Source organism: Entelurus aequoreus, linkage group LG12 (assembly GCF_033978785.1).
Source record: "Entelurus aequoreus isolate RoL-2023_Sb linkage group LG12, RoL_Eaeq_v1.1, whole genome shotgun sequence".
Lineage (NCBI taxonomy): Eukaryota > Metazoa > Chordata > Actinopteri > Syngnathiformes > Syngnathidae > Entelurus > Entelurus aequoreus.
The window spans coordinates 26,483,588-26,496,767 of record NC_084742.1 but is presented as its reverse complement, the minus strand read 5'-3'; the positions used below and the strand labels follow the sequence as shown (position 1 = coordinate 26,496,767).

Genomic DNA, 13,180 nt, shown 5'->3' with positions numbered 1-13,180 from the left:
AATATGCAATGTTATGAGAAAAAAACTAAACTTTTGATTCAAATAACTAATAATAATACTGTACACTTTTCACCCGTAACACAAAGCTGACATCAATATTTAAAAAAATATATAATGCTTTTTTTGTTTTTTTGCAGAATTTAAAAACATATCAAAATGGCCCCTGCGTACTCAAAAAAGTGGTGAAAAAAATGTGGTCAATCCTGATCTTATTAGTGGGTTATTAGTATCTAAATTTAAACAATTTCCTTAATATATTACGTGTTTTTTCTTACATGACAATGTCCGCGGGCCAATAAACCTACAGCCGTGGGCCGCACTTTGGACACCCTTGCAGTACACTATAATTATATTGTTGTAGTAATAGTAGTATTGACGTTCACCATTGGGTGGCAACCAAGTGCGCTATTCACCAGGTATGCCTCTTTAAGACGAGCGAAGAAGCAACTCCATTACGTCACTTGCCTGAGGTGGCTTGACAACCAAGATGGCGGCCACAATGTTGAGGTCGCTTACCAAACTAGGACGTCCTTCAACAAAAGTACTGATAAATAGTAATGTTGGAAATCCTGGTTGCGCTGTGCTTCAAACCCGGTAAGTAAAATGATGGTTCAAATGTGTAATAAAAAGGATTTGACGTTTCTTTCAGACAGACAGTGTAGCCTAAACAAGAAGATGTACACTCGCCCCACAGTAAGCTAATGTTACCACAATGTTGCCACAATAAGCCCACTTAATCAGGTAACTGCCTAATATATTTTGGTACAGTTAGCTTTCACAGCACTGTGTGAGACCTTGTGTTGAATAAATCGCGTCGTTAGTATTTATTGACTTGCTACAACACCCAGTAAAAGTAGAGACAGTGCAGCTACAATAATGCAATGTAGTTATTATTGTGTTTGTTATCAGGAATAAACAATGGCAACCAGATGTGGAGTGGACTGAGCAGTTTGCTGGCGCAGTGATGTACCCCACTGCTATTAATAAGAATTGGAAACCACCTCCATGGAATGGTACTCACTCTCTAAGAAAAAATGTTTGCAATTAAAGTGATGGGTCAAATTTCCACTCAAAATTCTCTGCTTTGTTTTGGTCAGACAAAGATCCTGTGGCAAAGAAGGATGTGTCTAACCTTGTCCTCAACTTTGGGCCGCAGCATCCTGCCGCTCACGGCGTGCTCCGCCTGGTGATGGAGCTCAGTGGCGAGTCGGTCAAAAAATGCGACCCCCACATTGGCCTGCTTCATCGCGGCACGGAGAAACTAATCGAGTACAAGACTTACCTGCAGGTACTTAATCAAACAAATGAACTATAACATACTTTTTAACATATTGTAAGTCTATGAGGTTTATTCTTCTTGTGTCTGCTGAAGGCTCTGCCCTACTTTGACCGTCTCGACTATGTTTCCATGATGTGTAACGAGGAGGCCTACTCCCTGGCTGTGGAAAGGCTTCTCAACATCCAAGCACCGCTCCGTGCTCAGTGGATCAGAGGTAAACATTTAAAAGGGAACTGCACTTTTTTCTGGAATTTTGCCTATCGTTCACAATCATTATGAAAGAAACGACGACTGATGTTTTTTTATGCAATCTGATATAATAAAGAAAAACCAAACAACAGTCTGCTTACAATGAATCCTATGGGAGCCGGTGTATTCTGCCTATAAAGCCGTTAAAAACACATCTAACCACCTCCATTATGGTTTTATATACATGATGTGAGTATATATGTATTGTCGTAACAGGCACATTTATAAAAACATTTAATATATACATATTTTGATTATTTTAGGCATAAGCGGCGCATTGATTTAAAAAAGCATCACAACGTTCGCTTCTTTTTTTAAACATCACTGATTTCTACTCACTGCAGACTTCATGAGAGCCAATAAAAATAATAATACATCACTTACTGTGCAATGTCTGCTGTCATTGGGATGCTGACTGCTAGGATGTTCCTGTATTCCCATTAAGATGAAGAATGACTCATAGTCCTCGTGTTGTTTTCGCTATTTCCAAGTCTAAATTGGCTGTCAAAGTGTACCAACTTGTCAGAATCCATCCTCGTTCCTATACTATCCAGGTGAGAGGCCTTATCTATGATCAACAATAAAGTTTGACGAGCAAGGTAACAAAGAAGCCGTTCATCAGTCGATCATGTTGGCAGGCAAGCTTGTGATTACGCGTCGCTATAAATAGTTTGTCTGTGTTAGCGCTTATAATAACAATATCACTAATACTTGGTTAATATTCAAGTCACAAAATGTAAATGGAGTATTTTTAGCGGTTTTAGGATGGTTATTTATTGGGTTTTATGGGCTGAATAGAGGACCTCCCATTGGCTTCGCTGTAAGCGGACTGTTCTTTACGTTTATTTATGAGTTAGAATGCATTTAAAAAAATTACATTCGTCATGTCTTTCATAATGATTGTGTACGGTAGGCAAAATTCCAAGAAAAGTGCAGTTCCCATTTAAGTGGACCCTGAATGCTTCATTAGCATCTGCTAGAAACACATTTATGAATAAACTGCCCCTCTGTGTTTAAATTGTAGTTCTGTATGGAGAGCTGACCCGCATCCTGAATCACATCATGGCTATCACCACTCACGCACTCGACATTGGAGCCATTACCCCCTTCTTTTGGATGTTCGAGGAGAGAGAGAAGGTCACTGATGACTTTTGTCTTTGCATAAAACATACAGTATACACCAAGTACAAAACCCAAAACTAGTGAAGTTGGCACGTTGTGTAAATCGTAAATAAAAACGGAATACAATGATTTGCAAATCCTTTTCAACTTATATTCAATTGAATACACTTCCCTTTCCTTTTAACAACACTCAATTTTTGAAACTTTTTAGGTGGAATTCTTTCACATTCTTGCTTAAGTTGTTCAACAGTCCAGTATCTCCGTTGTCGTATTTTACGCTTCATAATGCGCTACACAGTTTCAATGGGAGACAGGTCTGGACTACAGGCAGGCCAGTCTAGTACCCGCACTCTTTTACTACGAAGCCACAATTTTTTTTAACACGTGCAGAATGTGGCTTGGCATTGTCGTGCTGAAATAATCAGGGGCGTCCATGAAAAAGACGTTGCAAGGATGGCAACATATGTTGCTCCAAAACCTGTATGTACCTTTTAGCATTAATGGTGCCTTCACAGATGTGTAAGTTACCCATGCCTTGGCCACTAATACACCCCCATACCATCACAGATGCTGGCTTTTGAACTTTGCGCCTATAACAGTCCGGATGATTATTTTCCTCTTTGGTCCGGAGAGCACGACGTCCACAGTTTCCAAAAACAATTTGAAATGTGGACTCGTCAGACCACAGAACACTTTTCCAATTTGCATCAGTCCATCTTAGATGAGCCTGGGCCCAACGAAGCCGGTGGCGTTTCTGGGTGTTGTTGATAAATGGCTTTCATTTTTCATAGTAGAGTTTTAACTTGCACTTATAGAGGTCGCGACCAACTGTAGTTACTGACAGTGGTTTTCTTAAGTGTTCCTGAGCCCATGTGGTGATATCCTTTACACACGGATGTCGCTTTTTGATGCGGCGTGCATTCTGGCTCCGAAAGTTGGTTTTCGGCCTTGCCACTTGCGTGCAGTGATTTCTCCAGATTCTCTGAACTTTTTGATGAAATTACAGACCGTAGATCAGGGGTCCCCAAACTTTTTGACTCGGGGGCCGCATTGGGTTAAAATATATATATATATATATATATATATATATATATATATATATATATATATATATATATATATATATATATATATATATTAGATATATACACTACCGTTCAGAAGTTTGGGGTCACCCAAACAATTTTGTGGAATAGCCTTCATTTCTAAGAACAAGAATAGACTGTCGAGTTTCAGATGAAAGTTCTCTTTTTCTGGCCATTTTGAGCGTTTAATTGACCCCACAAATGTGATGCTCCAGAAACTCAATCTGCTCAAAGGAAGGTCAGTTTTGTAGCTTCTGTAACGAGCTAAACTGTTTTCAGATGTGTGAACATGATTGCACAAGGGTTTTCTAATAATCAATTAGCCTTCTGAGCCAATAAGCAAACACATTGTACCATTAGAACACTGGAGTGATAGTTGCTGGAAATGGGCCTCTATACACCTTTGTAGATATTGCACCAAAAACCAGACATTTGCAGCTAGAATAGTCATTTACCACATTAGCAATGTATAGAGTGTATTTCTTTAAAGTTAAGACTAGTTTAAAGTTATCTTCATTGAAAAGTACAGTGCTTTTCCTTCAAAAATAAGGACATTTCAATGTGACCCCAAACTTTTGAACGGTAGTGTATATAGCGCACTTTCCGCGCACGTGATGATGTCACGTTATCGATGAGAAAATGCATTTTTAGACATTATGATTTGCCTGAGCGGCTAGGAGACACTGTGAGTAGCAAGCGGTACAAAGTGGATAAGAAAAGACAGAAACATTTTAAAAAAAAATTTTTTATACTTGGGACTTCCCGCGGGCCTGATTTTGGCGGGCCGTAGTTTGGGGACCCCTGCCGTAGATGGTGAAATCCCTAAATTCTTTGCAATAACTCGTTGAGAAATGTTGTTCTTAAACTGTTCGACAATTTGCCATCCTTGTTTGTGAATGACTGAGCATTTCATGGAAGCTGCTTTTATACTCAATCATGGCACCCACCTGTTCCCAATTTGCCTGTTCACCTGTGGGATGTTCCAAATAAGTGTTTGATGAGCATTTCTCAACTTTCTCAGTCTTTTTTGCCACTTGTGCTAGCTTTTTTGAAACATGTTGCAGGCATCAAATTCCAAATGAGCTAATATTTACAAAAAATAACAGTTTACCAGTTAGAACGTTAAGTATCTTGGCTTTGCAGTGTATTCAATTGAATGTAGGTTGAAAAGGATTAGCAAATCATTGTATTCTGTTTTTGTTTATGATTTACACAATGTGCCAAATTCACTGGTTTTGTAGTTTTCAGCATGTTGATCCTATTCTTTCGCTCTTTTTAGATGTTTGAGTTCTACGAGAGAGTGTCTGGAGCCAGAATGCACGCCGCCTACATCCGACCTGGTGGTGTTCATCAGGTATTTAAAACAAATTACCGGGAAAAGCATGTGAATGTAAGTGGCAAACTCTTCTACTGTGTTCTAGGATCTTCCTCTGGGCCTGATGGACGATATCTACGTGTGGTGCAAGAACTTTTCTATTCGCATTGACGAGGTGGAAGAGGTGAGTTGTCATCCGAGTGTTGGGCTGTTATACTAAGGGTCGGAATTCTCCTTTCACAATAATTCTCATTTTGTATACTCTGTGAAATAAGTATTTAAACCCAGGCTGACTTTGTTTGCTTAACCCTAACGAACCATCCATAATTTTTATTGGTAATTGTAACGGAAAGACCGAATGCTTTTTGTTCTTTTTAAATCCAGAGATGAACGAATAAAAGTTATTATGTATTTGATCTCAATGCAAAATGGGACTTATTATTTAGTGGGAACCCTTGTTGGTAAAGTCAGGCCTTTTGTTTAGTTGGTAACCAGGATTGCACACATCAGAACAGATTTTGCTTACCAGGATTGCACACAGGATTTTGCTAAAGCAGAAAGTTTGAAGTTTGTTGCTAACGTTCAACATTTCTCTGCTTTGAAATACGTTGTCGACTTGATGCCATATACTGTACAGTGGTACCTCAGCTCACAAGTTTAATTGGCTCTGGGTCGGCGCTCATAACCCAAAATACTCGTATTTAAAAACAACGTTCCAAATTGATATGTATTAAAATTCAATTTATCCATGCAAGCCCCCCTAAAATCACCACATTTTTAACATGTAACATGCTTTAAAATAGGATATAAGAACATCTAGATAATGAATTTGTATCAAATAACAGTACAATATTGCTATACTCCCTATTGCCTGGGAGCTGATTCTCCATCAAACACTATTAGCAGCTTCTCATCTTCTCATGAATAAATATTTTAATAATTCGAAACTAACATGATTCTTCCGGTCTCAGGACGGTGCCGATTATTGTAGCACACCATGGTTTTTGGATGACTGCTATCTTTAATTCAATCAATGTAATCCATTGCTTCTTCGCATCAACACTGTTCTTCACAATCACTTTCTCTGTTTTTCTAACTTTTAATCTGCTGCAAGCAAATGCTAGCAAGTGAGACACCGGGTGTTTTGGTCAGTCATTACGAGGTTCACTGTGATATTCGCTACGTCAGAGGTTCTTATCCTTTTTGACCGCAGGGCCCAACTTAAGTCTAAATAAATGAATAATAAAAAAAAATAATGGATATGTTTAACTAAATTTAGGTGCAAATGAAAATACAGCTTCACCACCTAAGGCATTATTTTTGCGCTTAAGAAACTTCTCTATGACTTGCTCCAGACTTCTTCCGTTTGTTTGATTTTGTCATTACTGCCTATCTGTGTTGGCCCTGTGATGAGGTGGCGACTTGTCCAGGGTGTACCCCGCCTTCCGTCCGAATGCAGCTGAGATAGGCCCCAGCACCCCCCCGTGATCCCGAAAGGGACAAGTGGTAGAAAATGGATGCCCGAAGTGGTGGAAAAATGTATTACAATGGAGTACCTGCTGCGATCCATACGGACCACAGCTGAGAAACAGATATTTTTTGCGGCCCTCTAGGGGCTGCTTGTGGCACCCCCTAGCAAGGGTGCATTGGATAAAAGCCGCTGCTTCTTTAAATAGTTGTCTTTTCTACTTCTATGCTAGTGCTGGTCATACTTTTTTATCATCTTTTTTCTGTACTCTAGTTAGTATGCTCTCAGGTGCATTTGTGCTTCATTTCTTCCGGAGGTACCTACCTACTTTTGCAACACTGGCAATACAGTCAATTTTGACTTATTCAGCTGTAATGCGTGGTATTGACTGGCTGGCTCGTTTGATGAACATAAGTGCACATACACTAGTCAGTGCATCCAGTCAAGAAACAAATAACATTGTTCAGAAAATGCCCTAATTGGTCACATCACCATGTAAGAAGACCAGCTCTTGATTGGCACAAAATATGAATACAATTTTCAATATTAAATATTGGTTATTCATATAACAGAGCAAAATTAAACAATTGTGTGTTTTTGTGCAGAAAATGCTAGTCCAAGATTTTCTATATGACAGCACTCGGTTGTTTTTAGGACTCTTTTGCAAAAATGTTATCCGCTCCTAAGTTTTGAAGTGAATCTCCGGTCTGATTTGAGTGAATTTCCCTACAGTGGTTATTAGAGAACGTGGTGGAAAAATATCCTACATGTTTGCTGCCCTCTTTGCAGATGTTGACCAACAACCGCATCTGGAAAAATCGCACTGTGGACATTGGTGTGGTGACCGCAGAGGAGGCGCTCAACTATGGCTTCAGGTGGTGCCAGATAGTTTTCAGACTGAGCTTATCAGAAGAAACATGTTTTTATTTGTTTGGGTTTGTCCATACGTCCACCAGCGGGGTGATGCTGAGAGGTTCCGGCATCAAGTGGGACCTGCGCAAGTCTCAGCCGTACGACAAGTACGATGAGGTGGAGTTTGACGTCCCGATTGGCAGCAAAGGCGACTGCTATGACAGGTTCAGGAATGACCTGCTTTCTCCGCCGCTCCCTCCCTCGTCCACGACTTGCATCAACCGTGTCATGTCCTTGCTGCAGGTATCTCTGCAGGGTGGAGGAGATGAGGCAGTCCCTGAGGATCATGCTCCAGGCCCTCAACAAAATGCCAGAAGGCGAGATCAAGGTGGACGACGCCAAGGTGGCTCCACCCAAAAGATCAGAAATGAAGGTAAGTGGACACTGGAACCACTTTGAGATGTGTGCATGTCGCCGATACGTCATGTTTGTGTGGTTCTTGTTCTAGATGTCCATGGAGTCTCTGATCCACCACTTTAAGCTGTACACTGAGGGCTACCAGGTTCCCCCAGGGGCCACCTACACCGCTGTGGAAGCCCCCAAGGTGAGGTTGCTTCAACCACATCTTACATTTATTCCGTTATTAGTGATATGATGATGTAAATGAACGATACTCAGGTGAGCTATTATCTTAGGGAGAAGAAGCAAAACCTTTGGTCATGTGTGTGTAATTCTGCTAACAAACATAAAAACCTTAATAATTAGGGAGCCTTTAGGGAGTTGTTGTGATGCTTATTGTTTTTCTCTACTTTTGTTTGTGTTGCTGCAGGGTGAGTTCGGTGTTTACTTGGTGTCAGACGGCTCCAGCAGACCCTACCGCTGCAAGATCAAAGCTCCCGGATTCGCCCACCTGGTGCGTGCTTAAAAAAAAAAAAGTTAAATATTAGAAACAAAGCCATAAATCATGCAGCACATTTTTTAAATGGCTTGTCTTGGAGGCAGCCTCATTAAGTTTACATTCTTAAATGCCCTCACTGCTGCTTCCTTCCTGCTTCTCTCTGCAACAATGCTGTTTTAATTCAAGCCTGCAAAGTTGCTTAAACAAACTACTTGTGCATTAACTTCAGGTTGTAATTGTTTTTGGCCTTTTTTAGGCCGGTTTGGACAAAATGGCTAAAGGACACATGTTAGCAGACGTGGTAGCTATTATCGGTAAGTGAAGTGATCCGCAGGACCCTTGTTGTTGGTATTGAAGTCACCGGCCTTTTTCTTCCCCCCGCAGGCACACAGGATATTGTGTTCGGCGAGGTCGACCGCTAAGTCTGCGTTTTTTTTTGGTTGAAGGTGTCTACTTCTCACAACCACACCTCACTTCCTGTTCGCCCTTGACGTACGCAGGCCTGATGTTGGCAAATCTCTGATGTATAATGCCTAATAAATATTTTAAGATCCAAAAGGAGGCTTTTTGTGATGTATTCACTTCCCTGCGCTCAGAAAGCAGAACTGTTCTTACCGTACTTTGCCCTGGTTTGGTCTTTTCAAGGGGGAGTGGCCAGATGAGATCTGAGAAAATGGACCTCGAGCTCAGACCACAACTTCCCCCTCTTAGCTGTGAGTTTTTTAAAAGTTATTTTTCTGATCTTCAGTGTTCATCAGAAAAAGAGACACCCGCTTCACCGTTTGGTCATTTTGTGCTTCTTGGACTCAAGAACCATGGCTTTGAGGTGCAGCAGCCTGCTATTGGCGGTCATTTCTCTGTGGGTGACTTTGGGTCGAGCCGGTGAGTTTAGGCGTCACACTGCTCAGGTGAATGATGCCTCTTATTTTCTTTTCATCATACTAAAGTGAGCATTGGAGGTAAAACGGCTCATGTTACTGGATGGCCTAATTTGTGCTGTGAAAAGAGAAGCGGGTTGTGTTGCATGTTGCTTGTGGTGAGTGGCTTTGATGCTGCTTTAAAAATAAAAATCACTCTTTGCATTCATGTTGCTGGACTATTATAGGGAAAGCGTCCGACTGCTTTAATCATATAAGAATTCTCACCGATCAAAGTGTAGCATCTGGTGATGCTTGAAGCTACACTGCAAAAAGTCAGTGTTCAAAAACAAGAATTTTTTTTTACAAAAATTAGGGGTATTTTATTTGAACTAAGCAAACTTCGGCTTGTCAAGACTTTCCAAAACAAGTAAAATTAGCTAACCTCAGTGAACCCAAAAATACCTTAAAATAAGTATATTCTCACTAATAACAAGTGCACTTTTCTTGGTAGAAAAAAAAAGAGACCTTTTTTGCTCAATATGTTGAAAAATATTCTTAAATTAAGTAAATGCTAGTGCCATTATCTTGACATAATAATATGCGCTCAGCATCATGATTTATTTTTTTCATGCTTGAAGTAAGAATTTATTACTTTAAAAAAGTAATTTTGTACTTGTGAGTGTTAATGACACAGCTATCAATTGATATTCTAGTTTCAAGCATGTTTTACTCAATATTAGAGATGTCCGATAAATGCTTTAAAATGTAATATCGGAAATTATCGGTATCGTTTTTTTTATTTTTTTATTAAATCAACATAAAAAACACAAGATACACTTACAATTATTGCACCAGCCCAAAAAACCTCCCTCCCCCATTTACACTCATTCACACAAAAGGGTTGTTTCTTTCTGTTATTAATATTCTGGTTCCTACATTATATATCAATATATATCAATACAGTCTGCAAGGGATACAGTCCGTAAGCACACATGATTATGCGTGCTGCTGGTCCACTAAAAGTATTTACTAATTTTCATTAATTACTCGTTTCTATGCAACTGTTTTTATATTGTTTTACTTTCTTTTTTATTCAAGAAAATGTTTTTATTTTATTTATCTTAATTTATTTGATTAATTTTAAAAAAAAGGGCCTTATCTTCACCATACCTGGTTGTCCAAATTAGGCATAATAATGTGTTAATTCCATGACTGTATATATCGGTATCGGTTGATATCGGTAATTAAGAGTTGGACAATATCGGATATCGGCAAAAAAGCCATTATCGGACATCCCTACTCAATATAGGTCATAACATCTCAGCAACAAGCTGTAATATCTTACTGAGATAATTTAGGACCAAAACCCTTAAAACAAGTAAAACACTCTAACATAAAATCTGCTTAGTGAGAAGAATTATCTTATCAGACAGAAAATAAGCAAATATCACCCTTATTTGAGATATTTAATCTTACTTAGATTTCAGTTTTCGCAGTGTAGACGCTGGCTTAGTCATGTGATCACGGTCTTTCTCAAGCGTGATTAATTTCCTTTTCATTTTTGGTGGAAAAATAGAAGAATGACTTCACCGGAGGCTTCATTGCGTGGCACAAGGGGCCATTTTTAACCCTTTATTGGTTGTGGATGTTGATTACACTGCTGTAAGTTTAGTTAAATGTAACAACTTTATGTCATAATTCCAAACATTTTAACACTGTTAATTAGTGTTTCATTTTATTACTTGTGCAGAGGCTTTTGGGGAATGTGAGCTCTGCTACGTGCTGGATGGTATTCTGTTTTTGTACGGCATCATCCTGACCGCCCTCTACTGCAGACTTAAGGTTGGCATCTCTTGTACAGAAAGTCTCACCATTTTTTATGGATGTATTAATGAATCCCTTGGATGTAGGGTTAGCCTAAATAAACTGCATTAATCAACTGTCTATCAACATTCCTGAATACAGTATGAATCACTTAAATTAAATGCAGTGTGTGTCTGTAGGTATTGCTTCACTTCCTGTATATTGTGTAACAAGTCTAAACTACAATGTTTGTGCTTACATGAAAAAGGAAGACTTTTTAATGAAAAGCTGTAAATTTAGATCCTTATATTCCTTTAATAACCTAATAAATGATCATCGGAATATATGAACCAGGATTTATATTGTAAATATGTTTGAACTACAGATCAGCAGTGCTAAGAAGTTTGCAGTTAAAAAGAAGCAGGTGAGCACATTAAAGAATGATGATGCAAACGTGCAGAAAAGCGCCACGCAAGCTATAAAGTAGCATGAGCTTTTTGTGCACTTTGCAAAGTCAATCTGAACATTATAATTCATTTACGACGAGTGTAAGCTTAACCATTGTGTGTTAATTTTTTACACCTTTTCCCTTTTTAAACAGACTGCGAAAGAAGAGGTATACACGGTGAGTCCTGGAGACAGTCATGTTGACGTCCATGATTCCTAATACATCATTTTTATTGCCTTCTCAGGGTTTGACACCTCATGCCGAGGACACATACACCACAATTGGCATAAAGCAGTGACGAGAAAAGAGAATGTATATTTTTTATTTTAAACTTTGCAATGTAATTAGAGCTTTTAATGCATGTGATTAATCACAAAAAAATTGATTAATCATGCAGATTAATCACGCATATGCACCTTTACATTAACTGCCGATGGTTGCCTGAAAGGCGCAGTGTGTTGTTCTATGGTCTTTGATCAGGTCAATGCATACTCAGCATGAAGATGAGTGAGGAGACTCCAACTGTTGTGTTCAATGACAGATTTCATTTCAAAATATGACTGGACTTAAGATAAAACTATTTCAAGTTTTGAGCAAATCAAAGATGTGGATTGAAGTAAAACATTTACAAAATGTTTGTATGACAGTCTGACAATATAAAATTGCATTGTGTCAAAATATGTGAAAGTTATTTGAAATTATGCAAGCAACAAATTTTCTGCGATTAAACACAATGTATTCAATGTGTAATCAATCTAATTAAAATCATCGTTTGACTGCTTTTCTTTAAAAAATGATTTATCAGAAATCTTTTTTTTAGAAACAGGAAAACGGAAGTTAAAATATTGTGCAACAATGTTTGATTTTTTTTAATGATAATGACAAAAGATAATACATTTTGGAGGGGCCTGTGTTCTGCAAGCTGATAATGTATTATTTATTTTTATTGTTTTATTGTTCTTTTGCTGCTTCTGTTGGGTAATGTTCAACCTAACCTTGGTCCAGATTTTAAAGGGGAACTGCACTTTTTTTTGGAATCAGTCACAATCATGAGAGACAAGAAGACAAAAGTTTTTGTTTTTTTCGGTTTCTAACATGTAAAAATCAGCTTATTCTTGGTGGCTAGCAATGCAGCTAATGGACACAATCAATTCTACCTCCAAGTCACTTTAAAAATGCATTCTTAAACCATCAACAATACTTAATTTACTTTCCATAACCTATATAATAACCAAGCTGTAACAACATTGTTATTGTAAGAGCAAACACTGAGGAACACTTTTTCTAGCGTAGTAACACATCGCCATGCTACAGTATTAGCCGTAAAAGCTAACTACGGCAAGAGATAAGCTAGCTTCTACGACAACATGTAACGCGTTTGTAATGCTCAACACAATGTGATTGGACACTAATATGTACTGACCGAAAAACATGAAGAATCATATTACACTATCTGTAAATTATTAGCCCACATTTCATGTTTTGTTTGTACACCGTATGTACTGTAGTTGAACAGCTGGCTGGGGAAGTTTTTTCCGGTTTGTTTGGGTAAGCATTCCATTTATGTCAGAATAGCATGGGTCAAGTTCCACATTTACAGCGCCAAAGTCACTTTCACCTCACTCTCTCGGCTTCCGTCTGCTCCAACTCACCCTTCCTTTGTCCTCGCTTTTAGAAGTAGATGTTCATCCTCAGTATGTTCACCCTCAAAAAGATAAGGTTGTGAATCCTCATTTGTCCAAAAAATACAATCGTCTTCGATGTCTGTTACCAAGTCTACCGTGTTTAGAATACACACGCG

At 38.7% G+C, this 13,180-nt stretch overlaps 2 protein-coding genes across 3 annotated transcripts; both read left to right on the top strand.

Moving 5' to 3' along the window:
• The first annotated feature begins 474 nt into the window (after positions 1-474).
• On the top strand, positions 475-8,824 carry ndufs2 (NADH:ubiquinone oxidoreductase core subunit S2). The gene is made up of 14 exons (XM_062065353.1): positions 475-594; positions 910-1,013; positions 1,098-1,288; positions 1,373-1,493; positions 2,553-2,665; positions 5,015-5,089; positions 5,157-5,234; positions 7,308-7,393; positions 7,475-7,594; positions 7,674-7,803; positions 7,879-7,974; positions 8,200-8,283; positions 8,525-8,582; positions 8,653-8,824. Exons 1-14 carry the CDS (start codon positions 488-490, stop codon positions 8,688-8,690), a joined length of 1,401 nt encoding a protein of 466 aa, XP_061921337.1. The 5' UTR covers positions 475-487; the 3' UTR covers positions 8,691-8,824.
• Positions 8,825-8,836: 12 nt separating this feature from the next.
• On the top strand, positions 8,837-12,169 carry LOC133661835 (high affinity immunoglobulin epsilon receptor subunit gamma-like). Of its 2 annotated transcripts, XM_062065355.1 has the most exons (6): positions 8,837-8,981; positions 9,080-9,150; positions 10,879-10,970; positions 11,317-11,355; positions 11,533-11,556; positions 11,624-12,169. In XM_062065355.1, the coding sequence occupies exons 2-6, from the start codon at positions 9,084-9,086 to the stop codon at positions 11,675-11,677; spliced, it is 276 nt and encodes a 91-aa protein (XP_061921339.1). In that variant the 5' UTR covers positions 8,837-8,981; positions 9,080-9,083; the 3' UTR covers positions 11,678-12,169. The 2 variants fall into 2 exon arrangements, with proteins under 2 accessions (XP_061921339.1, XP_061921338.1); XM_062065354.1 differs by lacking the exon at positions 8,837-8,981 and having other exon boundaries at positions 8,991-9,150; positions 11,624-12,168.
• The last annotated feature ends 1,011 nt before the right edge of the window (positions 12,170-13,180 follow it).